At 39.5% G+C, this 27,775-nt stretch overlaps 4 protein-coding genes across 4 annotated transcripts; all 4 read right to left on the minus strand.

Annotated features, from left to right (window-relative positions):
* Positions 1 to 813: 813 nt before the first annotated feature.
* Positions 814 to 4,732, minus strand: LOC144458659 (heat shock 70 kDa protein 1). The gene is made up of 2 exons (XM_078161606.1): positions 4,446 to 4,732; positions 814 to 2,961 (listed from the first exon to the last, which is right to left on the minus strand). The coding sequence occupies exon 2, from the start codon at positions 2,936 to 2,938 to the stop codon at positions 1,019 to 1,021; it is 1,920 nt and encodes a 639-aa protein (XP_078017732.1). The 5' UTR covers positions 2,939 to 2,961; positions 4,446 to 4,732; the 3' UTR covers positions 814 to 1,018.
* Positions 4,733 to 7,523: 2,791 nt separating this feature from the next.
* Positions 7,524 to 11,442, minus strand: LOC144458660 (heat shock 70 kDa protein 1). Its single transcript, XM_078161607.1, has 2 exons — positions 11,156 to 11,442; positions 7,524 to 9,671 (listed from the first exon to the last, which is right to left on the minus strand). The coding sequence occupies exon 2, from the start codon at positions 9,646 to 9,648 to the stop codon at positions 7,729 to 7,731; it is 1,920 nt and encodes a 639-aa protein (XP_078017733.1). The 5' UTR covers positions 9,649 to 9,671; positions 11,156 to 11,442; the 3' UTR covers positions 7,524 to 7,728.
* A 2,791-nt stretch (positions 11,443 to 14,233) lies between these two features.
* LOC144458658 (heat shock 70 kDa protein 1) lies at positions 14,234 to 18,152 on the minus strand. Its single transcript, XM_078161605.1, has 2 exons — positions 17,866 to 18,152; positions 14,234 to 16,381 (listed from the first exon to the last, which is right to left on the minus strand). The coding sequence occupies exon 2, from the start codon at positions 16,356 to 16,358 to the stop codon at positions 14,439 to 14,441; it is 1,920 nt and encodes a 639-aa protein (XP_078017731.1). The 5' UTR covers positions 16,359 to 16,381; positions 17,866 to 18,152; the 3' UTR covers positions 14,234 to 14,438.
* A 2,791-nt stretch (positions 18,153 to 20,943) lies between these two features.
* On the minus strand, positions 20,944 to 24,313 carry LOC117268256 (heat shock 70 kDa protein 1). Its single transcript, XM_033644542.2, has 2 exons — positions 24,175 to 24,313; positions 20,944 to 23,091 (listed from the first exon to the last, which is right to left on the minus strand). The coding sequence occupies exon 2, from the start codon at positions 23,066 to 23,068 to the stop codon at positions 21,149 to 21,151; it is 1,920 nt and encodes a 639-aa protein (XP_033500433.2). The 5' UTR covers positions 23,069 to 23,091; positions 24,175 to 24,313; the 3' UTR covers positions 20,944 to 21,148.
* Between the last annotated feature and the right edge of the window lie 3,462 nt (positions 24,314 to 27,775).

A 27,775-nucleotide genomic window follows, 5' to 3' on the forward strand; every position in this document is an offset into this window, starting at 1 on the left:
TGAGAAAGTCTGCCAAAGTTTAAGTCCATGCTGTCATGTCAATCACTGTCAATCATTTCAGTGATTGACATGATTGACAGTTGTTATATAATATTGGATAATAGTTATTAATGCATTAATCACTTAAATGTTACAGTTGGTAAAGGTGGGGCTCATATTATTTTTTATTTACTGCTGGGTAACTTAATATATATCTTATTAGTTTATCAGATTTTCTAGTGTAATCCATCTTCACATGGCTAATTTATGCCGCTGTTTTACCCAGTAACACTGACTGTGTGAGAAATTATTTATGAGAGAAAAGAAGTGATTGGTTAGTTTTCAAATGTGTGTTTAAGATTTTTCTTTAGTTTCCTCTGGATCTTACACTGTTTCCTTCTGGAGTATTTCAGCACTGTGTTTGTTCCCACCAACATAGGACCGAGAGTCTCCTCTGTGTTTCCAGCAGCAAGAACTTTAAAGCACATGGGAGTCATCTGAATGATTGTGATTATTGATGTCTGTCATGCAGTAGAGACAGACTGTCAGGATGTTAACCACCTTTTCAAATGTGTTACCAGTGTACTTTAAACACATACTTTATGATTGAGCCTTATTAATGACCTCCTATGCAGTTTTTTTTCATATACCAGTGCTTGAATGTAACTCAGCTGTGTCTCAGCTTCAAATTGTTCTGTTGAAACATGATTGTATTCTAATGCTTTCTACTTTGTACACCAGCTACTGAACACACACAACTTCCCAACTTTTAATTAATGATTCTTTGAAGTCATAAACCAGAAAAATAAAACCAGAATAACCAGAATAATGATATTTGTTTATATTTGTTTCATCTTTATTGCAATGTCCAGCAAGGCAGAGATGAAAGGTACACTAGGGTGGCACTTATAATACAAATGTTTATAATCTTAACAACTTTATTCACAAATACAATGATTATAAAGAAAAATAATATAAGTCATACATTTACAGTTGTATTTAAACAGTCCCAGTGATAAGAGTCCACATGAGGGCCATTTTAGTCCACCTCCTCGATGGTGGGCCCCTGGGAGCTGGCTCGTGCCTGCTCTCTACAGCTGCTTGCAGGCATTCCTCCCTGGTACAACTTGCTGATGATGGAGCTACACACTTTCTCCAGCTCTTTCTGCTTGTCTTGGTACTCCTCTTTTTCAGCCAACTGATTGTTCTCCAGCCAGGTGATGGTCTCCTCACACTTCTCAGTCACCTTCTTCTTGTCCTCCTCGCTAATTTTGTCCTTCAGGTTCTCGTCCTGCACACTGCTCTTCATGTTGAAGGCGTAGGACTCCAGGGAGTTCTTGGCAGAGATTCTGTCCCTCTGAACATCGTCCTCAGCTTTGTATTTGTCAGCATCCTGCACCATTCGCTCGATCTCCTCTTTGCTCAGTCGACCCTTATCGTTGGTGATGGTGATTTTGTTCACTTTGCCGGTGCTTTTGTCCACTGCAGACACGTTCAAAATGCCATTGGCGTCCACATCGAAGGTGACCTCGATCTGTGGGACCCCACGTGGAGCAGGCGGGATTCCAGTTAGCTCAAACTTGCCCAGCAGGTTGTTGTCCTTGGTCATGGCTCTTTCCCCCTCATAGACCTGGATGAGGACCCCAGGCTGGTTGTCAGAGTAGGTGGTGAAGGTCTGGGTTTGTTTTGTGGGGATGGTGGTGTTGCGTTTAATCAGGGACGTCATGACTCCTCCAGCTGTCTCAATACCCAGGGACAGAGGCGCCACGTCCAGCAGCAGCAGGTCCTGGACATTGCCGGAGGTATCACCTGTGAGAATGGCAGCCTGGACAGCAGCACCGTATGCCACTGCCTCGTCTGGGTTGATGCTCTTGTTCAGCTCCTTGCCGTTGAAGAAATCCTGCAGGAGTTTCTGAATTTTGGGGATTCTGGTGGAGCCTCCAACCAGCACCACGTCATGGATCTGTGCCTTGTCCTTTTTGGCGTCCCTCAGGGCTTTCTCCACCGGCTCTAACGTGTTCCTAAACAGGTCTGAGCACAGCTCCTCAAAGCGAGCCCTGGTGATGGAGGTGTAGAAGTCGATGCCCTCAAACAGAGAATCAATCTCAATGCTGGCCTGGGAGCTGGAGGACAGGGTTCTCTTGGCCCTCTCACAAGCTGTGCGCAGCCTCCTCAAGGCTCTCTTGTTCTGGCTGATGTCTTTCTTCTGTTTCCTCTTGAACTCCTCTACAAAGTGGCTGACCATGCGATTGTCAAAGTCTTCTCCACCCAGGTGAGTGTCTCCAGCCGTGGCTTTGACCTCAAAGATACCATCCTCAATGGTCAGGATGGACACGTCAAAGGTGCCTCCACCCAGGTCAAAGATCAGGACATTACGTTCTCCCGACTTGCTTTTGTCCAGGCCGTACGCGATGGCGGCTGCTGTCGGCTCATTGATGATCCTCATGACATTCAGTCCTGCGATGACGCCTGCATCTTTAGTTGCCTGGCGCTGGGAGTCGTTGAAGTATGCTGGGACTGTGATGACTGCATTGGTTACCTTTTGGCCGAGGTAGGCCTCAGCAATCTCCTTCATCTTCACCAGAACCATGGAGGAAATCTCCTCAGGGTAGAAAGCTTTGTTCTCTCCTTTGTGTTCCACTTGAATTTTGGGCTTTCCTCCATCTCCCACCACCTTGAAGGGCCAGTGCTTCATGTCCGCCTGCACCACTGGATCATCTATCTTTCTTCCAATCAGTCTCTTGGCATCAAACACAGTGTTGCTGGGGTTCAAAGCAGCCTGGTTCTTGGCTGCATCCCCGATGAGCCTTTCGGTGTCAGTGAACGCCACATAGCTGGGGGTGGTCCTGTTGCCCTGGTCGTTGGCGATGATTTCTACTTTTCCATGCTGGAAAACCCCCACACAGGAGTAGGTGGTGCCCAGGTCGATGCCGATTGCTACACCTTTAGCTGCAGACATCTTGGTTGTTTTGAATTAATGTCCTGAAGATGCAGAGACAAAAATTAGACGGGAAAATTGAAAAAGTATGTACATACAGCAACCATTTTTACATTATGAATGAATCAATAAAAGCTTGTCCATTCTAAAAGATCGATTTACCATTTTACCCTTGGTGTGTTATTGTTACAGTCAAGTCAATTTTATTTTATATTATACTTTAATATATCCTTTTCTTTCCTACTGCAATCTTGTATGGGCAAGCACTTACAGAAGAAACCTCATACACCTTGTTACTTTACAGAAAGGATGTGTTAGAGTGATTACAAACTCTGAACCACGAGCGAGCTCAGGCCCTGTGTTTCAAAAACTTGCAATTTTGAATGTTTATGATATAAATGTGAATCGGATCTGCTTACTTGTGTTCCAGCAAAAGAATGATTATTTTACCTCCAGGTTTCTGTTATATATTTGTATCTAACAACCTAGTCCACAGCTACTTGACACAAAACTCTTCCGATCTCCACACTGCTTTCTTTAGAACCGCTCTTGGGCAATTTGCTATACATTATCAAGGTCCCTGTCTCTGGAATCAGCTACTTGACTATCTGAAAAAAATTATTTATTTAACATCATTTAAAAAGGCTCTCAATAAGTACCTCGTCAGCCAAACTATGTGCCATCAAACTTAATAAGTCATCTATAGTTATGTTGTTTATTTATTGTCTTAGCCTACTTTGTTCTTTCATTTACGCCTGTATCTTTATTGTCTTACATTATTCATTTATGTATGTATTTTTCTTTTTCCTTCTTATATTCACTGTATAATCACTCAGTTGATTGCTTCTTTTTCCTACTCATTCTTGTTATCATTTATTGTTTCTTATTTTTTGCCTTTGTAACAAATGTGGTCTTTGATTTATGTCTTCGTGGGTGAGGTTTTCATATAAGCCCTCGCAGGTTTCATACCTCTCCTTCGCACATCCCAATCAAAATAATTGTTTATATTACTTAAATATGTTTGTGAAAAATAAATTAAAAAAATGTAAAAAAAAAAAAAATAATAATAATAATACACACTCATTTTAATTTCAAGGACATTTTAGTTCAAAGCAACAAATAGTATACTTCTCTTAAAAAATAGCTTCAAATTAAAGGCTAAGGAAAAACGTGTCTATTGCACTGTAACGTTAAGCTACTCACATGATTTAATATCTAAAACTGACAGTTTTTCTAAAGGTGTTTGGTGAAACTTTCACTCAGTATGAGTGAAGCATAGTGAAGCCCCAGTAGCTGTATTTGAGCCAAGGACTGTTATTTCTATAATTCGCACATCATTTTAAGGACATTTTAGCTCAGAGCGACAAGTAATTTATCACATAAATCACCAAATAGCTTGATTTTAACTCCACAGCGCTGTACATTAAACATAAAGCCTAAAAAGACCGCTTTTCTGAGGGAAAGAAGTCCGTAAAGTCCGTAAAACAAATGCATTTAAATTCTAGAAGAAAACGGAAGTAGCACTTACTGTGGTGAAAAGATGAGAATATAAAGAGAAGGGAAGGTGAAGAGGTTTCTGTGCTGTCCCGTGGATCCTCTCGTCAGTGCTCTGGATGTCTGAATGCCGGTAACTGAGCCACTGGGACTTTATACATTGCTCACTGTTTTCTGGACACATCTCGAGCTTTCCACCATGCTGTCTACAGACTCCTTTGGTCCAATCACAGAGCTCAGCGCTGACGCTCGGCGTGATGACGTAGCCCCGGGGCGTCTCACGAGAAGCTTCGAGGAAGTTCCGGGAGGTTCGAGCAGACACTCACATGGGTAAACGAAAAGATTTGTTTTCAATCGAGAATTGATTTTTGGCTAATCTAAATAAAGCTTGAATTTAATTAAGTCGGGCAAAATTTTCTCCTGCAGGACCACAGAGTGAAACAGAGATTGAATCTCAACAATAACCGGAACAACAGAAGGAATGTGGTTTATTGGAAGTTTAATAACTCACTACTACAAAGTCCACCAATTTTCAGAGTTTTGGGAGTAATGAAGATGTAAAGTGTTGTGAAGTTTTTTAATGTTAAATAAGAAAGATGCCTATTTTTCATACTGCAAATAAGGGATCTAAAAAGAGATTGGAATAGAAAAAAATAATGATATTTCTGCTCTAACTTAGGACAATATTACAATGAGTGAAAACCATGCTATCACATTAGAAAACTAACAGCAGGAACTGAGTGAAATCTATGCAGATTAACGTTTGTGCACTTTCATAGGAAATGGTCAGAGGAGGATGAAAAGAGCAGCAGGTAGGCTATTTCTTAAATTTAGAGAGAATGTATAACTTAATAACCAGACTAAATATTGGAGACACCACCATCTGTGAAGATGTCAGTGTTATCTCTAAGTAGTAACTTATGCTAATCTTTATAGTTCAAGTGATTTCCATGAAAGCTCTAATATTCTGAATTCAACTAAAGATGCAAAAGCAGTGAATAGTGTTAGCACAGAATGTTCCAAAATTATTAGGCCTACTTCAGAGGAAATATCTCAGGTGTTAAAGATCTAAAAACAAAGTACCAGGCTTACTTCTAAATTTTATAAAAATAGGCTATCTGTCAAAATATTGCAAAATCTTTTTGCTGGCTATACCCCTGCCCCCGGGACTGTTGTTTTTAAATCTTTCTATACTTAAATCCTTCTTCAACGCCAAGTTTCTTTTCATGTGGATCATCCACTCCAGACACTTTTCCTGGGCCCTTCTCTGACTTTCTGCCAAAGCTTTTTACCTTTATCTGGAAAAATAAGCCACACAATATAAATAAGGAGGTTATGTCTGTGTCTCAAACAGAGGGAAGTCTTAATAATTTGGAATGCAGCTATTCATTATGCAGAATGGCCCATTTCAGATTATTATGTCTATGGATTACAATTATTATGCATTAATGTGTTCATCATCTAATTGTTGCAGCTGGTTAAGGTGGAGCTCACTTTATTATTTTATATGCTGTTGCTTAATCTACAACAGTGTATTTTTTAAAACTTGATATATAGTTTGTATTAATAATGAAAAACTTTAAAGTAACTAAAGCATTCAAATTATGCAGTGGAGTAAAAAGTACAATATTCCTCTCTGCATTGGAGCAGACGTATAAAAAGTAGCATAAAATAGAAGCACTCAAGCACAAGTACCTTTAAATTGTACGGTTCATGGACGGTTCACCACTGCTTTAATGGATATGTAGGTACTATGAATGTCCAGTGTTTAAGTAGTAAAATAATTCAAAGGATGTCATAAGTTTCAAGTTTTTATCTGCACATACATATCTCAGTGAACTAAAACAAAAAAAAGCAATTTTGACAAGATTAAAGATATTTACACCATAAATTGATGTAGAAAATGTACAAATGATGCATTAAGATTCACCAGAATGCAGGGAATTAAAAATTTCATGCCCAAAATATTCTGGCAGAGGACACAGCCCAACCCCTCATTTCATATATTCAGATTTATGGAATCAACTGTCCACAATACAGCTTGGAAGTGTAAGGTGTTAAAATTGCTAATAAATTAAAAAATTAGAAGAAGAATATAATATCAATTACTATTAGTGGTCAGCACTGTCCCCGAGGTCACATTACTGAATGAAACTTAGCATGTTTTATTTATTGAAAAATAAATGAATAATATATTGATAGTTATTGAGAGCACCGTTTAAAACAACAACAGTATAAATCTAATTATTTAAAACCCTAAATCCTTTCATGAAGTGTGTCAGACAGGTTCTTAATACAGTGAGAAAGTCTGCCAAAGTTTAAGTCCATGCTGTCATGTCAATCACTGTCAATCATTTCAGTGATTGACATGATTGACAGTTGTTATATAATATTGGATAATAGTTATTAATGCATTAATCACTTAAATGTTACAGTTGGTAAAGGTGGGGCTCATATTATTTTTTATTTACTGCTGGGTAACTTAATATATATCTTATTAGTTTATCAGATTTTCTAGTGTAATCCATCTTCACATGGCTAATTTATGCCGCTGTTTTACCCAGTAACACTGACTGTGTGAGAAATTATTTATGAGAGAAAAGAAGTGATTGGTTAGTTTTCAAATGTGTGTTTAAGATTTTTCTTTAGTTTCCTCTGGATCTTACACTGTTTCCTTCTGGAGTATTTCAGCACTGTGTTTGTTCCCACCAACATAGGACCGAGAGTCTCCTCTGTGTTTCCAGCAGCAAGAACTTTAAAGCACATGGGAGTCATCTGAATGATTGTGATTATTGATGTCTGTCATGCAGTAGAGACAGACTGTCAGGATGTTAACCACCTTTTCAAATGTGTTACCAGTGTACTTTAAACACATACTTTATGATTGAGCCTTATTAATGACCTCCTATGCAGTTTTTTTTCATATACCAGTGCTTGAATGTAACTCAGCTGTGTCTCAGCTTCAAATTGTTCTGTTGAAACATGATTGTATTCTAATGCTTTCTACTTTGTACACCAGCTACTGAACACACACAACTTCCCAACTTTTAATTAATGATTCTTTGAAGTCATAAACCAGAAAAATAAAACCAGAATAACCAGAATAATGATATTTGTTTATATTTGTTTCATCTTTATTGCAATGTCCAGCAAGGCAGAGATGAAAGGTACACTAGGGTGGCACTTATAATACAAATGTTTATAATCTTAACAACTTTATTCACAAATACAATGATTATAAAGAAAAATAATATAAGTCATACATTTACAGTTGTATTTAAACAGTCCCAGTGATAAGAGTCCACATGAGGGCCATTTTAGTCCACCTCCTCGATGGTGGGCCCCTGGGAGCTGGCTCGTGCCTGCTCTCTACAGCTGCTTGCAGGCATTCCTCCCTGGTACAACTTGCTGATGATGGAGCTACACACTTTCTCCAGCTCTTTCTGCTTGTCTTGGTACTCCTCTTTTTCAGCCAACTGATTGTTCTCCAGCCAGGTGATGGTCTCCTCACACTTCTCAGTCACCTTCTTCTTGTCCTCCTCGCTAATTTTGTCCTTCAGGTTCTCGTCCTGCACACTGCTCTTCATGTTGAAGGCGTAGGACTCCAGGGAGTTCTTGGCAGAGATTCTGTCCCTCTGAACATCGTCCTCAGCTTTGTATTTGTCAGCATCCTGCACCATTCGCTCGATCTCCTCTTTGCTCAGTCGACCCTTATCGTTGGTGATGGTGATTTTGTTCACTTTGCCGGTGCTTTTGTCCACTGCAGACACGTTCAAAATGCCATTGGCGTCCACATCGAAGGTGACCTCGATCTGTGGGACCCCACGTGGAGCAGGCGGGATTCCAGTTAGCTCAAACTTGCCCAGCAGGTTGTTGTCCTTGGTCATGGCTCTTTCCCCCTCATAGACCTGGATGAGGACCCCAGGCTGGTTGTCAGAGTAGGTGGTGAAGGTCTGGGTTTGTTTTGTGGGGATGGTGGTGTTGCGTTTAATCAGGGACGTCATGACTCCTCCAGCTGTCTCAATACCCAGGGACAGAGGCGCCACGTCCAGCAGCAGCAGGTCCTGGACATTGCCGGAGGTATCACCTGTGAGAATGGCAGCCTGGACAGCAGCACCGTATGCCACTGCCTCGTCTGGGTTGATGCTCTTGTTCAGCTCCTTGCCGTTGAAGAAATCCTGCAGGAGTTTCTGAATTTTGGGGATTCTGGTGGAGCCTCCAACCAGCACCACGTCATGGATCTGTGCCTTGTCCTTTTTGGCGTCCCTCAGGGCTTTCTCCACCGGCTCTAACGTGTTCCTAAACAGGTCTGAGCACAGCTCCTCAAAGCGAGCCCTGGTGATGGAGGTGTAGAAGTCGATGCCCTCAAACAGAGAATCAATCTCAATGCTGGCCTGGGAGCTGGAGGACAGGGTTCTCTTGGCCCTCTCACAAGCTGTGCGCAGCCTCCTCAAGGCTCTCTTGTTCTGGCTGATGTCTTTCTTCTGTTTCCTCTTGAACTCCTCTACAAAGTGGCTGACCATGCGATTGTCAAAGTCTTCTCCACCCAGGTGAGTGTCTCCAGCCGTGGCTTTGACCTCAAAGATACCATCCTCAATGGTCAGGATGGACACGTCAAAGGTGCCTCCACCCAGGTCAAAGATCAGGACATTACGTTCTCCCGACTTGCTTTTGTCCAGGCCGTACGCGATGGCGGCTGCTGTCGGCTCATTGATGATCCTCATGACATTCAGTCCTGCGATGACGCCTGCATCTTTAGTTGCCTGGCGCTGGGAGTCGTTGAAGTATGCTGGGACTGTGATGACTGCATTGGTTACCTTTTGGCCGAGGTAGGCCTCAGCAATCTCCTTCATCTTCACCAGAACCATGGAGGAAATCTCCTCAGGGTAGAAAGCTTTGTTCTCTCCTTTGTGTTCCACTTGAATTTTGGGCTTTCCTCCATCTCCCACCACCTTGAAGGGCCAGTGCTTCATGTCCGCCTGCACCACTGGATCATCTATCTTTCTTCCAATCAGTCTCTTGGCATCAAACACAGTGTTGCTGGGGTTCAAAGCAGCCTGGTTCTTGGCTGCATCCCCGATGAGCCTTTCGGTGTCAGTGAACGCCACATAGCTGGGGGTGGTCCTGTTGCCCTGGTCGTTGGCGATGATTTCTACTTTTCCATGCTGGAAAACCCCCACACAGGAGTAGGTGGTGCCCAGGTCGATGCCGATTGCTACACCTTTAGCTGCAGACATCTTGGTTGTTTTGAATTAATGTCCTGAAGATGCAGAGACAAAAATTAGACGGGAAAATTGAAAAAGTATGTACATACAGCAACCATTTTTACATTATGAATGAATCAATAAAAGCTTGTCCATTCTAAAAGATCGATTTACCATTTTACCCTTGGTGTGTTATTGTTACAGTCAAGTCAATTTTATTTTATATTATACTTTAATATATCCTTTTCTTTCCTACTGCAATCTTGTATGGGCAAGCACTTACAGAAGAAACCTCATACACCTTGTTACTTTACAGAAAGGATGTGTTAGAGTGATTACAAACTCTGAACCACGAGCGAGCTCAGGCCCTGTGTTTCAAAAACTTGCAATTTTGAATGTTTATGATATAAATGTGAATCGGATCTGCTTACTTGTGTTCCAGCAAAAGAATGATTATTTTACCTCCAGGTTTCTGTTATATATTTGTATCTAACAACCTAGTCCACAGCTACTTGACACAAAACTCTTCCGATCTCCACACTGCTTTCTTTAGAACCGCTCTTGGGCAATTTGCTATACATTATCAAGGTCCCTGTCTCTGGAATCAGCTACTTGACTATCTGAAAAAAATTATTTATTTAACATCATTTAAAAAGGCTCTCAATAAGTACCTCGTCAGCCAAACTATGTGCCATCAAACTTAATAAGTCATCTATAGTTATGTTGTTTATTTATTGTCTTAGCCTACTTTGTTCTTTCATTTACGCCTGTATCTTTATTGTCTTACATTATTCATTTATGTATGTATTTTTCTTTTTCCTTCTTATATTCACTGTATAATCACTCAGTTGATTGCTTCTTTTTCCTACTCATTCTTGTTATCATTTATTGTTTCTTATTTTTTGCCTTTGTAACAAATGTGGTCTTTGATTTATGTCTTCGTGGGTGAGGTTTTCATATAAGCCCTCGCAGGTTTCATACCTCTCCTTCGCACATCCCAATCAAAATAATTGTTTATATTACTTAAATATGTTTGTGAAAAATAAATTAAAAAAATGTAAAAAAAAAAAAAATAATAATAATAATACACACTCATTTTAATTTCAAGGACATTTTAGTTCAAAGCAACAAATAGTATACTTCTCTTAAAAAATAGCTTCAAATTAAAGGCTAAGGAAAAACGTGTCTATTGCACTGTAACGTTAAGCTACTCACATGATTTAATATCTAAAACTGACAGTTTTTCTAAAGGTGTTTGGTGAAACTTTCACTCAGTATGAGTGAAGCATAGTGAAGCCCCAGTAGCTGTATTTGAGCCAAGGACTGTTATTTCTATAATTCGCACATCATTTTAAGGACATTTTAGCTCAGAGCGACAAGTAATTTATCACATAAATCACCAAATAGCTTGATTTTAACTCCACAGCGCTGTACATTAAACATAAAGCCTAAAAAGACCGCTTTTCTGAGGGAAAGAAGTCCGTAAAGTCCGTAAAACAAATGCATTTAAATTCTAGAAGAAAACGGAAGTAGCACTTACTGTGGTGAAAAGATGAGAATATAAAGAGAAGGGAAGGTGAAGAGGTTTCTGTGCTGTCCCGTGGATCCTCTCGTCAGTGCTCTGGATGTCTGAATGCCGGTAACTGAGCCACTGGGACTTTATACATTGCTCACTGTTTTCTGGACACATCTCGAGCTTTCCACCATGCTGTCTACAGACTCCTTTGGTCCAATCACAGAGCTCAGCGCTGACGCTCGGCGTGATGACGTAGCCCCGGGGCGTCTCACGAGAAGCTTCGAGGAAGTTCCGGGAGGTTCGAGCAGACACTCACATGGGTAAACGAAAAGATTTGTTTTCAATCGAGAATTGATTTTTGGCTAATCTAAATAAAGCTTGAATTTAATTAAGTCGGGCAAAATTTTCTCCTGCAGGACCACAGAGTGAAACAGAGATTGAATCTCAACAATAACCGGAACAACAGAAGGAATGTGGTTTATTGGAAGTTTAATAACTCACTACTACAAAGTCCACCAATTTTCAGAGTTTTGGGAGTAATGAAGATGTAAAGTGTTGTGAAGTTTTTTAATGTTAAATAAGAAAGATGCCTATTTTTCATACTGCAAATAAGGGATCTAAAAAGAGATTGGAATAGAAAAAAATAATGATATTTCTGCTCTAACTTAGGACAATATTACAATGAGTGAAAACCATGCTATCACATTAGAAAACTAACAGCAGGAACTGAGTGAAATCTATGCAGATTAACGTTTGTGCACTTTCATAGGAAATGGTCAGAGGAGGATGAAAAGAGCAGCAGGTAGGCTATTTCTTAAATTTAGAGAGAATGTATAACTTAATAACCAGACTAAATATTGGAGACACCACCATCTGTGAAGATGTCAGTGTTATCTCTAAGTAGTAACTTATGCTAATCTTTATAGTTCAAGTGATTTCCATGAAAGCTCTAATATTCTGAATTCAACTAAAGATGCAAAAGCAGTGAATAGTGTTAGCACAGAATGTTCCAAAATTATTAGGCCTACTTCAGAGGAAATATCTCAGGTGTTAAAGATCTAAAAACAAAGTACCAGGCTTACTTCTAAATTTTATAAAAATAGGCTATCTGTCAAAATATTGCAAAATCTTTTTGCTGGCTATACCCCTGCCCCCGGGACTGTTGTTTTTAAATCTTTCTATACTTAAATCCTTCTTCAACGCCAAGTTTCTTTTCATGTGGATCATCCACTCCAGACACTTTTCCTGGGCCCTTCTCTGACTTTCTGCCAAAGCTTTTTACCTTTATCTGGAAAAATAAGCCACACAATATAAATAAGGAGGTTATGTCTGTGTCTCAAACAGAGGGAAGTCTTAATAATTTGGAATGCAGCTATTCATTATGCAGAATGGCCCATTTCAGATTATTATGTCTATGGATTACAATTATTATGCATTAATGTGTTCATCATCTAATTGTTGCAGCTGGTTAAGGTGGAGCTCACTTTATTATTTTATATGCTGTTGCTTAATCTACAACAGTGTATTTTTTAAAACTTGATATATAGTTTGTATTAATAATGAAAAACTTTAAAGTAACTAAAGCATTCAAATTATGCAGTGGAGTAAAAAGTACAATATTCCTCTCTGCATTGGAGCAGACGTATAAAAAGTAGCATAAAATAGAAGCACTCAAGCACAAGTACCTTTAAATTGTACGGTTCATGGACGGTTCACCACTGCTTTAATGGATATGTAGGTACTATGAATGTCCAGTGTTTAAGTAGTAAAATAATTCAAAGGATGTCATAAGTTTCAAGTTTTTATCTGCACATACATATCTCAGTGAACTAAAACAAAAAAAAGCAATTTTGACAAGATTAAAGATATTTACACCATAAATTGATGTAGAAAATGTACAAATGATGCATTAAGATTCACCAGAATGCAGGGAATTAAAAATTTCATGCCCAAAATATTCTGGCAGAGGACACAGCCCAACCCCTCATTTCATATATTCAGATTTATGGAATCAACTGTCCACAATACAGCTTGGAAGTGTAAGGTGTTAAAATTGCTAATAAATTAAAAAATTAGAAGAAGAATATAATATCAATTACTATTAGTGGTCAGCACTGTCCCCGAGGTCACATTACTGAATGAAACTTAGCATGTTTTATTTATTGAAAAATAAATGAATAATATATTGATAGTTATTGAGAGCACCGTTTAAAACAACAACAGTATAAATCTAATTATTTAAAACCCTAAATCCTTTCATGAAGTGTGTCAGACAGGTTCTTAATACAGTGAGAAAGTCTGCCAAAGTTTAAGTCCATGCTGTCATGTCAATCACTGTCAATCATTTCAGTGATTGACATGATTGACAGTTGTTATATAATATTGGATAATAGTTATTAATGCATTAATCACTTAAATGTTACAGTTGGTAAAGGTGGGGCTCATATTATTTTTTATTTACTGCTGGGTAACTTAATATATATCTTATTAGTTTATCAGATTTTCTAGTGTAATCCATCTTCACATGGCTAATTTATGCCGCTGTTTTACCCAGTAACACTGACTGTGTGAGAAATTATTTATGAGAGAAAAGAAGTGATTGGTTAGTTTTCAAATGTGTGTTTAAGATTTTTCTTTAGTTTCCTCTGGATCTTACACTGTTTCCTTCTGGAGTATTTCAGCACTGTGTTTGTTCCCACCAACATAGGACCGAGAGTCTCCTCTGTGTTTCCAGCAGCAAGAACTTTAAAGCACATGGGAGTCATCTGAATGATTGTGATTATTGATGTCTGTCATGCAGTAGAGACAGACTGTCAGGATGTTAACCACCTTTTCAAATGTGTTACCAGTGTACTTTAAACACATACTTTATGATTGAGCCTTATTAATGACCTCCTATGCAGTTTTTTTTCATATACCAGTGCTTGAATGTAACTCAGCTGTGTCTCAGCTTCAAATTGTTCTGTTGAAACATGATTGTATTCTAATGCTTTCTACTTTGTACACCAGCTACTGAACACACACAACTTCCCAACTTTTAATTAATGATTCTTTGAAGTCATAAACCAGAAAAATAAAACCAGAATAACCAGAATAATGATATTTGTTTATATTTGTTTCATCTTTATTGCAATGTCCAGCAAGGCAGAGATGAAAGGTACACTAGGGTGGCACTTATAATACAAATGTTTATAATCTTAACAACTTTATTCACAAATACAATGATTATAAAGAAAAATAATATAAGTCATACATTTACAGTTGTATTTAAACAGTCCCAGTGATAAGAGTCCACATGAGGGCCATTTTAGTCCACCTCCTCGATGGTGGGCCCCTGGGAGCTGGCTCGTGCCTGCTCTCTACAGCTGCTTGCAGGCATTCCTCCCTGGTACAACTTGCTGATGATGGAGCTACACACTTTCTCCAGCTCTTTCTGCTTGTCTTGGTACTCCTCTTTTTCAGCCAACTGATTGTTCTCCAGCCAGGTGATGGTCTCCTCACACTTCTCAGTCACCTTCTTCTTGTCCTCCTCGCTAATTTTGTCCTTCAGGTTCTCGTCCTGCACACTGCTCTTCATGTTGAAGGCGTAGGACTCCAGGGAGTTCTTGGCAGAGATTCTGTCCCTCTGAACATCGTCCTCAGCTTTGTATTTGTCAGCATCCTGCACCATTCGCTCGATCTCCTCTTTGCTCAGTCGACCCTTATCGTTGGTGATGGTGATTTTGTTCACTTTGCCGGTGCTTTTGTCCACTGCAGACACGTTCAAAATGCCATTGGCGTCCACATCGAAGGTGACCTCGATCTGTGGGACCCCACGTGGAGCAGGCGGGATTCCAGTTAGCTCAAACTTGCCCAGCAGGTTGTTGTCCTTGGTCATGGCTCTTTCCCCCTCATAGACCTGGATGAGGACCCCAGGCTGGTTGTCAGAGTAGGTGGTGAAGGTCTGGGTTTGTTTTGTGGGGATGGTGGTGTTGCGTTTAATCAGGGACGTCATGACTCCTCCAGCTGTCTCAATACCCAGGGACAGAGGCGCCACGTCCAGCAGCAGCAGGTCCTGGACATTGCCGGAGGTATCACCTGTGAGAATGGCAGCCTGGACAGCAGCACCGTATGCCACTGCCTCGTCTGGGTTGATGCTCTTGTTCAGCTCCTTGCCGTTGAAGAAATCCTGCAGGAGTTTCTGAATTTTGGGGATTCTGGTGGAGCCTCCAACCAGCACCACGTCATGGATCTGTGCCTTGTCCTTTTTGGCGTCCCTCAGGGCTTTCTCCACCGGCTCTAACGTGTTCCTAAACAGGTCTGAGCACAGCTCCTCAAAGCGAGCCCTGGTGATGGAGGTGTAGAAGTCGATGCCCTCAAACAGAGAATCAATCTCAATGCTGGCCTGGGAGCTGGAGGACAGGGTTCTCTTGGCCCTCTCACAAGCTGTGCGCAGCCTCCTCAAGGCTCTCTTGTTCTGGCTGATGTCTTTCTTCTGTTTCCTCTTGAACTCCTCTACAAAGTGGCTGACCATGCGATTGTCAAAGTCTTCTCCACCCAGGTGAGTGTCTCCAGCCGTGGCTTTGACCTCAAAGATACCATCCTCAATGGTCAGGATGGACACGTCAAAGGTGCCTCCACCCAGGTCAAAGATCAGGACATTACGTTCTCCCGACTTGCTTTTGTCCAGGCCGTACGCGATGGCGGCTGCTGTCGGCTCATTGATGATCCTCATGACATTCAGTCCTGCGATGACGCCTGCATCTTTAGTTGCCTGGCGCTGGGAGTCGTTGAAGTATGCTGGGACTGTGATGACTGCATTGGTTACCTTTTGGCCGAGGTAGGCCTCAGCAATCTCCTTCATCTTCACCAGAACCATGGAGGAAATCTCCTCAGGGTAGAAAGCTTTGTTCTCTCCTTTGTGTTCCACTTGAATTTTGGGCTTTCCTCCATCTCCCACCACCTTGAAGGGCCAGTGCTTCATGTCCGCCTGCACCACTGGATCATCTATCTTTCTTCCAATCAGTCTCTTGGCATCAAACACAGTGTTGCTGGGGTTCAAAGCAGCCTGGTTCTTGGCTGCATCCCCGATGAGCCTTTCGGTGTCAGTGAACGCCACATAGCTGGGGGTGGTCCTGTTGCCCTGGTCGTTGGCGATGATTTCTACTTTTCCATGCTGGAAAACCCCCACACAGGAGTAGGTGGTGCCCAGGTCGATGCCGATTGCTACACCTTTAGCTGCAGACATCTTGGTTGTTTTGAATTAATGTCCTGAAGATGCAGAGACAAAAATTAGACGGGAAAATTGAAAAAGTATGTACATACAGCAACCATTTTTACATTATGAATGAATCAATAAAAGCTTGTCCATTCTAAAAGATCGATTTACCATTTTACCCTTGGTGTGTTATTGTTACAGTCAAGTCAATTTTATTTTATATTATACTTTAATATATCCTTTTCTTTCCTACTGCAATCTTGTATGGGCAAGCACTTACAGAAGAAACCTCATACACCTTGTTACTTTACAGAAAGGATGTGTTAGAGTGATTACAAACTCTGAACCACGAGCGAGCTCAGGCCCTGTGTTTCAAAAACTTGCAATTTTGAATGTTTATGATATAAATGTGAATCGGATCTGCTTACTTGTGTTCCAGCAAAAGAATGATTATTTTACCTCCAGGTTTCTGTTATATATTTGTATCTAACAACCTAGTCCACAGCTACTTGACACAAAACTCTTCCGATCTCCACACTGCTTTCTTTAGAACCGCTCTTGGGCAATTTGCTATACATTATCAAGGTCCCTGTCTCTGGAATCAGCTACTTGACTATCTGAAAAAAATTATTTATTTAACATCATTTAAAAAGGCTCTCAATAAGTACCTCGTCAGCCAAACTATGTGCCATCAAACTTAATAAGTCATCTATAGTTATGTTGTTTATTTATTGTCTTAGCCTACTTTGTTCTTTCATTTACGCCTGTATCTTTATTGTCTTACATTATTCATTTATGTATGTATTTTTCTTTTTCCTTCTTATATTCACTGTATAATCACTCAGTTGATTGCTTCTTTTTCCTACTCATTCTTGTTATCATTTATTGTTTCTTATTTTTTGCCTTTGTAACAAATGTGGTCTTTGATTTATGTCTTCGTGGGTGAGGTTTTCATATAAGCCCTCGCAGGTTTCATACCTCTCCTTCGCACATCCCAATCAAAATAATTGTTTATATTACTTAAATATGTTTGTGAAAAATAAATTAAAAAAATGTAAAAAAAAAAAAAATAATAATAATAATACACACTCATTTTAATTTCAAGGACATTTTAGTTCAAAGCAACAAATAGTATACTTCTCTTAAAAAATAGCTTCAAATTAAAGGCTAAGGAAAAACGTGTCTATTGCACTGTAACGTTAAGCTACTCACATGATTTAATATCTAAAACTGACAGTTTTTCTAAAGGTGTTTGGTGAAACTTTCACTCAGTATGAGTGAAGCATAGTGAAGCCCCAGTAGCTGTATTTGAGCCAAGGACTGTTATTTCTATAATTCGCACATCATTTTAAGGACATTTTAGCTCAGAGCGACAAGTAATTTATCACATAAATCACCAAATAGCTTGATTTTAACTCCACAGCGCTGTACATTAAACATAAAGCCTAAAAAGACCGCTTTTCTGAGGGAAAGAAGTCCGTAAAGTCCGTAAAACAAATGCATTTAAATTCTAGAAGAAAACGGAAGTAGCACTTACTGTGGTGAAAAGATGAGAATATAAAGAGAAGGGAAGGTGAAGAGGTTTCTGTGCTGTCCCGTGGATCCTCTCGTCAGTGCTCTGGATGTCTGAATGCCGGTAACTGAGCCACTGGGACTTTATACATTGCTCACTGTTTTCTGGACACATCTCGAGCTTTCCACCATGCTGTCTACAGACTCCTTTGGTCCAATCACAGAGCTCAGCGCTGACGCTCGGCGTGATGACGTAGCCCCGGGGCGTCTCACGAGAAGCTTCGAGGAAGTTCCGGGAGGTTCGAGCAGACACTCACATGGGTAAACGAAAAGATTTGTTTTCAATCGAGAATTGATTTTTGGCTAATCTAAATAAAGCTTGAATTTAATTAAGTCGGGCAAAATTTTCTCCTGCAGGACCACAGAGTGAAACAGAGATTGAATCTCAACAATAACCGGAACAACAGAAGGAATGTGGTTTATTGGAAGTTTAATAACTCACTACTACAAAGTCCACCAATTTTCAGAGTTTTGGGAGTAATGAAGATGTAAAGTGTTGTGAAGTTTTTTAATGTTAAATAAGAAAGATGCCTATTTTTCATACTGCAAATAAGGGATCTAAAAAGAGATTGGAATAGAAAAAAATAATGATATTTCTGCTCTAACTTAGGACAATATTACAATGAGTGAAAACCATGCTATCACATTAGAAAACTAACAGCAGGAACTGAGTGAAATCTATGCAGATTAACGTTTGTGCACTTTCATAGGAAATGGTCAGAGGAGGATGAAAAGAGCAGCAGGTAGGCTATTTCTTAAATTTAGAGAGAATGTATAACTTAATAACCAGACTAAATATTGGAGACACCACCATCTGTGAAGATGTCAGTGTTATCTCTAAGTAGTAACTTATGCTAATCTTTATAGTTCAAGTGATTTCCATGAAAGCTCTAATATTCTGAATTCAACTAAAGATGCAAAAGCAGTGAATAGTGTTAGCACAGAATGTTCCAAAATTATTAGGCCTACTTCAGAGGAAATATCTCAGGTGTTAAAGATCTAAAAACAAAGTACCAGGCTTACTTCTAAATTTTATAAAAATAGGCTATCTGTCAAAATATTGCAAAATCTTTTTGCTGGCTATACCCCTGCCCCCGGGACTGTTGTTTTTAAATCTTTCTATACTTAAATCCTTCTTCAACGCCAAGTTTCTTTTCATGTGGATCATCCACTCCAGACACTTTTCCTGGGCCCTTCTCTGACTTTCTGCCAAAGCTTTTTACCTTTATCTGGAAAAATAAGCCACACAATATAAATAAGGAGGTTATGTCTGTGTCTCAAACAGAGGGAAGTCTTAATAATTTGGAATGCAGCTATTCATTATGCAGAATGGCCCATTTCAGATTATTATGTCTATGGATTACAATTATTATGCATTAATGTGTTCATCATCTAATTGTTGCAGCTGGTTAAGGTGGAGCTCACTTTATTATTTTATATGCTGTTGCTTAATCTACAACAGTGTATTTTTTAAAACTTGATATATAGTTTGTATTAATAATGAAAAACTTTAAAGTAACTAAAGCATTCAAATTATGCAGTGGAGTAAAAAGTACAATATTCCTCTCTGCATTGGAGCAGACGTATAAAAAGTAGCATAAAATAGAAGCACTCAAGCACAAGTACCTTTAAATTGTACGGTTCATGGACGGTTCACCACTGCTTTAATGGATATGTAGGTACTATGAATGTCCAGTGTTTAAGTAGTAAAATAATTCAAAGGATGTCATAAGTTTCAAGTTTTTATCTGCACATACATATCTCAGTGAACTAAAACAAAAAAAAGCAATTTTGACAAGATTAAAGATATTTACACCATAAATTGATGTAGAAAATGTACAAATGATGCATTAAGATTCACCAGAATGCAGGGAATTAAAAATTTCATGCCCAAAATATTCTGGCAGAGGACACAGCCCAACCCCTCATTTCATATATTCAGATTTATGGAATCAACTGTCCACAATACAGCTTGGAAGTGTAAGGTGTTAAAATTGCTAATAAATTAAAAAATTAGAAGAAGAATATAATATCAATTACTATTAGTGGTCAGCACTGTCCCCGAGGTCACATTACTGAATGAAACTTAGCATGTTTTATTTATTGAAAAATAAATGAATAATATATTGATAGTTATTGAGAGCACCGTTTAAAACAACAACAGTATAAATCTAATTATTTAAAACCCTAAATCCTTTCATGAAGTGTGTCAGACAGGTTCTTAATACAGTGAGAAAGTCTGCCAAAGTTTAAGTCCATGCTGTCATGTCAATCACTGTCAATCATTTCAGTGATTGACATGATTGACAGTTGTTATATAATATTGGATAATAGTTATTAATGCATTAATCACTTAAATGTTACAGTTGGTAAAGGTGGGGCTCATATTATTTTTTATTTACTGCTGGGTAACTTAATATATATCTTATTAGTTTATCAGATTTTCTAGTGTAATCCATCTTCACATGGCTAATTTATGCCGCTGTTTTACCCAGTAACACTGACTGTGTGAGAAATTATTTATGAGAGAAAAGAAGTGATTGGTTAGTTTTCAAATGTGTGTTTAAGATTTTTCTTTAGTTTCCTCTGGATCTTACACTGTTTCCTTCTGGAGTATTTCAGCACTGTGTTTGTTCCCACCAACATAGGACCGAGAGTCTCCTCTGTGTTTCCAGCAGCAAGAACTTTAAAGCACATGGGAGTCATCTGAATGATTGTGATTATTGATGTCTGTCATGCAGTAGAGACAGACTGTCAGGATGTTAACCACCTTTTCAAATGTGTTACCAGTGTACTTTAAACACATACTTTATGATTGAGCCTTATTAATGACCTCCTATGCAGTTTTTTTTCATATACCAGTGCTTGAATGTAACTCAGCTGTGTCTCAGCTTCAAATTGTTCTGTTGAAACATGATTGTATTCTAATGCTTTCTACTTTGTACACCAGCTACTGAACACACACAACTTCCCAACTTTTAATTAATGATTCTTTGAAGTCATAAACCAGAAAAATAAAACCAGAATAACCAGAATAATGATATTTGTTTATATTTGTTTCATCTTTATTGCAATGTCCAGCAAGGCAGAGATGAAAGGTACACTAGGGTGGCACTTATAATACAAATGTTTATAATCTTAACAACTTTATTCACAAATACAATGATTATAAAGAAAAATAATATAAGTCATACATTTACAGTTGTATTTAAACAGTCCCAGTGATAAGAGTCCACATGAGGGCCATTTTAGTCCACCTCCTCGATGGTGGGCCCCTGGGAGCTGGCTCGTGCCTGCTCTCTACAGCTGCTTGCAGGCATTCCTCCCTGGTACAACTTGCTGATGATGGAGCTACACACTTTCTCCAGCTCTTTCTGCTTGTCTTGGTACTCCTCTTTTTCAGCCAACTGATTGTTCTCCAGCCAGGTGATGGTCTCCTCACACTTCTCAGTCACCTTCTTCTTGTCCTCCTCGCTAATTTTGTCCTTCAGGTTCTCGTCCTGCACACTGCTCTTCATGTTGAAGGCGTAGGACTCCAGGGAGTTCTTGGCAGAGATTCTGTCCCTCTGAACATCGTCCTCAGCTTTGTATTTGTCAGCATCCTGCACCATTCGCTCGATCTCCTCTTTGCTCAGTCGACCCTTATCGTTGGTGATGGTGATTTTGTTCACTTTGCCGGTGCTTTTGTCCACTGCAGACACGTTCAAAATGCCATTGGCGTCCACATCGAAGGTGACCTCGATCTGTGGGACCCCACGTGGAGCAGGCGGGATTCCAGTTAGCTCAAACTTGCCCAGCAGGTTGTTGTCCTTGGTCATGGCTCTTTCCCCCTCATAGACCTGGATGAGGACCCCAGGCTGGTTGTCAGAGTAGGTGGTGAAGGTCTGGGTTTGTTTTGTGGGGATGGTGGTGTTGCGTTTAATCAGGGACGTCATGACTCCTCCAGCTGTCTCAATACCCAGGGACAGAGGCGCCACGTCCAGCAGCAGCAGGTCCTGGACATTGCCGGAGGTATCACCTGTGAGAATGGCAGCCTGGACAGCAGCACCGTATGCCACTGCCTCGTCTGGGTTGATGCTCTTGTTCAGCTCCTTGCCGTTGAAGAAATCCTGCAGGAGTTTCTGAATTTTGGGGATTCTGGTGGAGCCTCCAACCAGCACCACGTCATGGATCTGTGCCTTGTCCTTTTTGGCGTCCCTCAGGGCTTTCTCCACCGGCTCTAACGTGTTCCTAAACAGGTCTGAGCACAGCTCCTCAAAGCGAGCCCTGGTGATGGAGGTGTAGAAGTCGATGCCCTCAAACAGAGAATCAATCTCAATGCTGGCCTGGGAGCTGGAGGACAGGGTTCTCTTGGCCCTCTCACAAGCTGTGCGCAGCCTCCTCAAGGCTCTCTTGTTCTGGCTGATGTCTTTCTTCTGTTTCCTCTTGAACTCCTCCACAAAGTGGCTGACCATGCGATTGTCAAAGTCTTCTCCACCCAGGTGAGTGTCTCCAGCTGTGGCTTTGACCTCAAAGATACCATCCTCAATGGTCAGGATGGACACGTCAAAGGTGCCTCCACCCAGGTCAAAGATCAGGACATTACGTTCTCCTGACTTGCTTTTGTCCAGGCCGTATGCAATGGCGGCTGCTGTTGGCTCATTGATGATCCTCATGACATTCAGTCCTGCGATGACGCCTGCATCTTTAGTTGCCTGTCGCTGGGAGTCATTGAAGTAAGCTGGGACTGTGATGACTGCATTGGTTACCTTTTGGCCGAGGTAGGCCTCAGCAATCTCCTTCATCTTCACCAGAACCATGGAGGAAATCTCCTCAGGGTAGAAAGCTTTGTTCTCTCCTTTGTGTTCCACTTGAATTTTGGGCTTTCCTCCATCTCCCACCACCTTGAAGGGCCAGTGCTTCATGTCCGCCTGCACCACTGGATCATCTATCTTTCTTCCAATCAGTCTCTTGGCATCAAACACAGTGTTGCTGGGGTTCAAAGCAGCCTGGTTCTTGGCTGCGTCCCCGATGAGCCTTTCGGTGTCAGTGAACGCCACATAGCTGGGGGTGGTCCTGTTGCCCTGGTCGTTGGCGATGATTTCTACTTTTCCATGCTGGAAAACCCCCACACAGGAGTAGGTGGTGCCCAGGTCGATGCCGATTGCTACACCTTTAGCTGCAGACATCTTGGTTGTTTTGAATTAATGTCCTAAAGATGCAGAGATAAAAATTAGACAGGAAAATTGAAAAAGTACGTACATACAGCAACCATTTTTACATAATGAATGAATCAATAAAATCTTGTCCGTTCTAAATGATTGATTTACTATTTTACCCTTGGTGTGTTATTGTTACAGTCAAGTCAATTTTAGAAAATACATAGCCTACGTATGTCTGATGTCTATTACTGAAAACAATAACCTAAAAAAAATAATGGTCATTGGGGGTCTAGGTCTCATTGCCAGATCACTGGGTCATTATTTCAATGCGGAAATTTTGAGAGGAAGTTAATAATTTTGTATAAATGACTCAAAATTTGTTTGGCAGGACTGTACATAAATTCGACTACCAATGGATCATAAATTTGACAGTTATTCAGATGTAAAAGAAAACATTTCGTGATGGTATTTAAAAGATTCCAACATGTGTTCACACAATTTGCACAAAATTTTAATGTGATATAGGTTCAAAGCAACAATTCTGTTATTACACAGCTGTTCTTTAAACCACGCCTACACATTAACTGCAGTCTAGATTGGCATTTTCTGAGGGAGTTTGGTTTATTCAGTAAGAGAAAACTTATAACTGACTGTATTTAATCTAATGGCGCTTTTATAATACACACTCATTTTAATTTCTAGGACATTTTAGTTCAAAGCAACAAATAGTACATCTCTCTTAAGAAATAGCTTGAAATTAAAGGCTAGGAAAAACTAGTCTATTGCACTGTAACGTTAAGCTACTCACATTATTTACTATCTAAAACTGACAGTTTTTCTAAAGGTGTTTGGTGAAACTTTCACTCAGTATGAGTGAAGCATAGTGAAGCCCCAGTAGCTGTATTTGAGCCAAGGACTGTTATTTCTATAATTCGCACATCATTTTAAGGACATTTTAGCTCAGAGCGACAAGTAATTTATCACATAAATCACCAAATAGCTTGATTTTAACTCCACAGCGCTGTACATTAAACATAAAGCCTAAAAAGACCGCTTTTCTGAGGGAAAGAAGTCCGTAAAGTCCGTAAAACAAATGCATTTAAATTCTAGAAGAAAACGGAAGTAGCACTTACTGTGGTGAAAAGATGAGAATATAAAGAGAAGGGAAGGTGAAGAGGTTTCTGTGCTGTCCCGTGGATCCTCTCGTCAGTGCTCTGGATGTCTGAATGCCGGTAACTGAGCCACTGGGACTTTATACATTGCTCACTGTTTTCTGGACACATCTCGAGCTTTCCACCATGCTGTCTACAGACTCCTTTGGTCCAATCACAGAGCTCAGCGCTGACGCTCGGCGTGATGACGTAGCCCCGGGGCTTATATTCGTCTCTGGCGTCTGCTCGAAGTTTCCAGGTGGTCCTGGCAGGCGGAGGGAACATCCGGACCTGTATATATCGTGCATATTGCTTGGTCATTTGTTGTTTCACAGGATATGATTAAAGACTCAGAAAAGGTGCTTTACAACTTCATTTGAAGGAATAAGTCTCTTTATTTTAGAAAAAGGAAGTGCTTTGCAATAGGCTACCAAAGTGGATATCTGGACATTTTAGATTAGAGCTCTCTTAATAATTATTGAATACTTAAAAAACAAGGATAGCATATGGATCCAGTTAGTGGTATCAAGTTTTTACTAAAATGTGACTTCACTGTTGATAAAATCCCCATCAAGATTACTAATTCTCAAAAGCACTGACAGCTTTATAGTTACAAACATAACATCTTGCCCCATATGGTGCTTCATATGGAACAAAGACATCCAATATAAAAACAGGTGTACAACTTCTATTACACATGGTCCAATAATGGAATAATGACAGCTGGCCAACTGCGCAATAAAAATTGTTAGGCTACTTACTGACACACAAAGAATTTCTGGATAAATTCAAAATAACCTAGCTGTAAATTCAAAGAAGTATGCCTATTGTTTTTTGATCCTATACTAGGAAGTGTCCTTATGCTTCTATGAAACTCTGGTGCTGTAGAGCTACTTGTGTATTTAGAAGTTTGTGTGGAATATATGTTGACTAGTTGAACTACTGGGCCTATATTACAAGAGAAGTGCTGTAACACAAACATTATGGGAACACAGTCAGTTATATTACTCTCACAGCATGGAAAATTAGTGATAAATATTGTATAAATAACAGGTTTCAGAAAGTATCTTTCAAGATACATAGAATAGAACAGATTCAAGCTAAATACTGATTGTAAGTTTGATTTCCGTAAATTGTAGAGAGAGAGAGAGAGAGAGAGAGAGAGAGAGAGAGAGAGAGAGAGAGAGAGAGAGTATTTGTGCACCAGAATGGACTGATGTTGCCAACTTTTTGAAAAAGAAACTGTGGATAAATGTTGAACTAAAAATGTTTGATGTAATTCTATATTTTAGTCAAGATGAGATAATAATAATAGATAATGGAAATATTTACACAACTATTTATTATTCTTGGGAAATTCCATATTCGTATGAAGAACTGGTCAGAAACCAAACCATCTTTCCTACACTTTATTAGTGAAATTAGCACCATGTTGTCTAATGTTAAGAACAAAAAAAGCTTTGAAGACCTTTCAGGTATTAATGATGTATTTAACAAAAACAAAATAATAAATGTATCATTTTATTATCATTATTATTATTATTATTATTATTATTATTATTATTATTATTATTATTATTATTTTGATTTCTTTTGATTTCTTTTTACTCGATTACACGCCACTCAGCAACAGTTACTATACTAGATGTTTATCAGATAGTGCTGTCACAAAATTTAAGGAAAAGATTACTTCGTCGTTAAATTCAATACCAATACCTTCAGTAACAGAGGTTTCCCGTGCCGACTTTAACCTCTCCCAAATTGATCATTTTGTTGATAGCGCCGTAGGCTCGCTGCGAACAACGCTCGACTCTGTAGCTCCTCTTAAAAAGAAGTTAACAAAGCAAAGAAAGTTTGCTCCTTGGTATAACTCTCAAACCCGTAGGTTAAAACAAATATCGCGAAAATTTGAAAGGAATTGGCGATTAACCAAACTGGAAGAATCTCGTTTAATCTGGACAGACAGTCTCAAAACTTATAAGAGGGGCCTCCGCAATGCCAGAGCAAACTATTACTCAGCATTAATAGAAGAAAACAAGAACAACCCCAGGTTTCTTTTCAGCACTGTAGCCAGGCTGACTGAGAGTCAAAGCTCTATTGAGCCTTGTATTCCTTTAGCCCTTAGCAGTAATGATTTTATGAGCTTTTTTAATGACAAAATTCTAACTATTAGAGGCAAAATTCATGACCTCCTGCCCTCAGATGGTAGGCCTACCTATCTAACCTCAAACACAGCTGTAGAATCTAATATATATTTAGATTGCTTCTCCCCAATTTCTCTTCAAGAATTGACCGCAGTGATTTCTTTATCTAAATCATCAACGTGTCTCTTAGACCCCATCCCAACTAGGCTACTTAAGGAGGTCTTTCCTTTAGTTAACACTCATATATTAGATATGATCAATATATCCCTATTAACAGGCTATGTACCACAGTCTTTTAAGGTAGCTGTAATTAAACCTCTCCTAAAAAAGCCCACCCTGGATCCAGAGGTGTTAGCCAACTATAGACCAATATCTAATCTTCCCTTTATGTCAAAGATCCTTGAGAAAGTAGTCGCAGACCAGCTGTGTGATTTTCTCCAGGATAATAATTTATTTGAGGAATTTCAGTCAGGATTTAGAGTGCATCATAGCACTGAGACAGCTCTAGTTAAAATTACAAATGACCTTCTGATTGCTTCAGACAAAGGACTCGTCTCTGTTCTTGTTTTATTAGATCTTAGTGCGGCGTTTGACACAATTGACCATCAAATTCTACTGCAGAGACTGGATCACTTAATTGGCCTAAAAGGTTCAGCACTAAGCTGGTTTAAATCTTATTTATCTGATCGTTTTCAATTTGTTGACGTTCGTAATGAATCATCCTTACGTACCAAAGTTTGTTTTGGAGTTCCGCAAGGTTCTGTGCTCGGACCAATCCTATTTACTCTATATATGCTTCCTTTAGGTAACATCATTAGAAATCACTCTATAAATTTCCATTGTTATGCGGATGATACACAGTTGTATTTATCGATGAAGCCAGAAGAAAGTAATCAATTAACTAAACTCCATAACTGCCTTAAAGACATAAAAAATTGGATGAGCACCAATTTCCTGATGTTAAATTCAGACAAAACTGAAGTTATTGTTCTTGGCCCCAAACAACTCAGAGACTCTTTATCTGATGACATAGTTTCTCCAGATGGCATTGCTCTGGCCTCTAGCACTACCGTAAGAAACCTCGGAGTAATATTTGATCAAGATTTGTCTTTTAATTCTCATTTAAAGCAAACCTCACGGACTGCATTTTTTCATCTGCGTAATATTGCGAAAATTAGGCCTATCCTGACCCGAAAAGATGCAGAAAAATTGGTCCACGCTTTTGTTACCTCAAGGCTGGATTACTGTAACTCTCTATTATCAGGTAGCTCTAGTAAGTCCTTAAAAACTCTCCAGCTAATTCAGAATGCAGCAGCTCGTGTACTAACAGGAACTAAGAAACGAGATCATATTTCTCCTGTTTTAGCTTCTCTGCACTGGCTCCCTGTAAAATCCAGAATTGAATTTAAAATCCTACTGTTAACTTATAAAGCTCTAAA

This window comes from Epinephelus lanceolatus, chromosome 18 (genome assembly GCF_041903045.1).
Source record: "Epinephelus lanceolatus isolate andai-2023 chromosome 18, ASM4190304v1, whole genome shotgun sequence".
Classification (NCBI taxonomy): Eukaryota; Metazoa; Chordata; class Actinopteri; order Perciformes; family Serranidae; genus Epinephelus; species Epinephelus lanceolatus.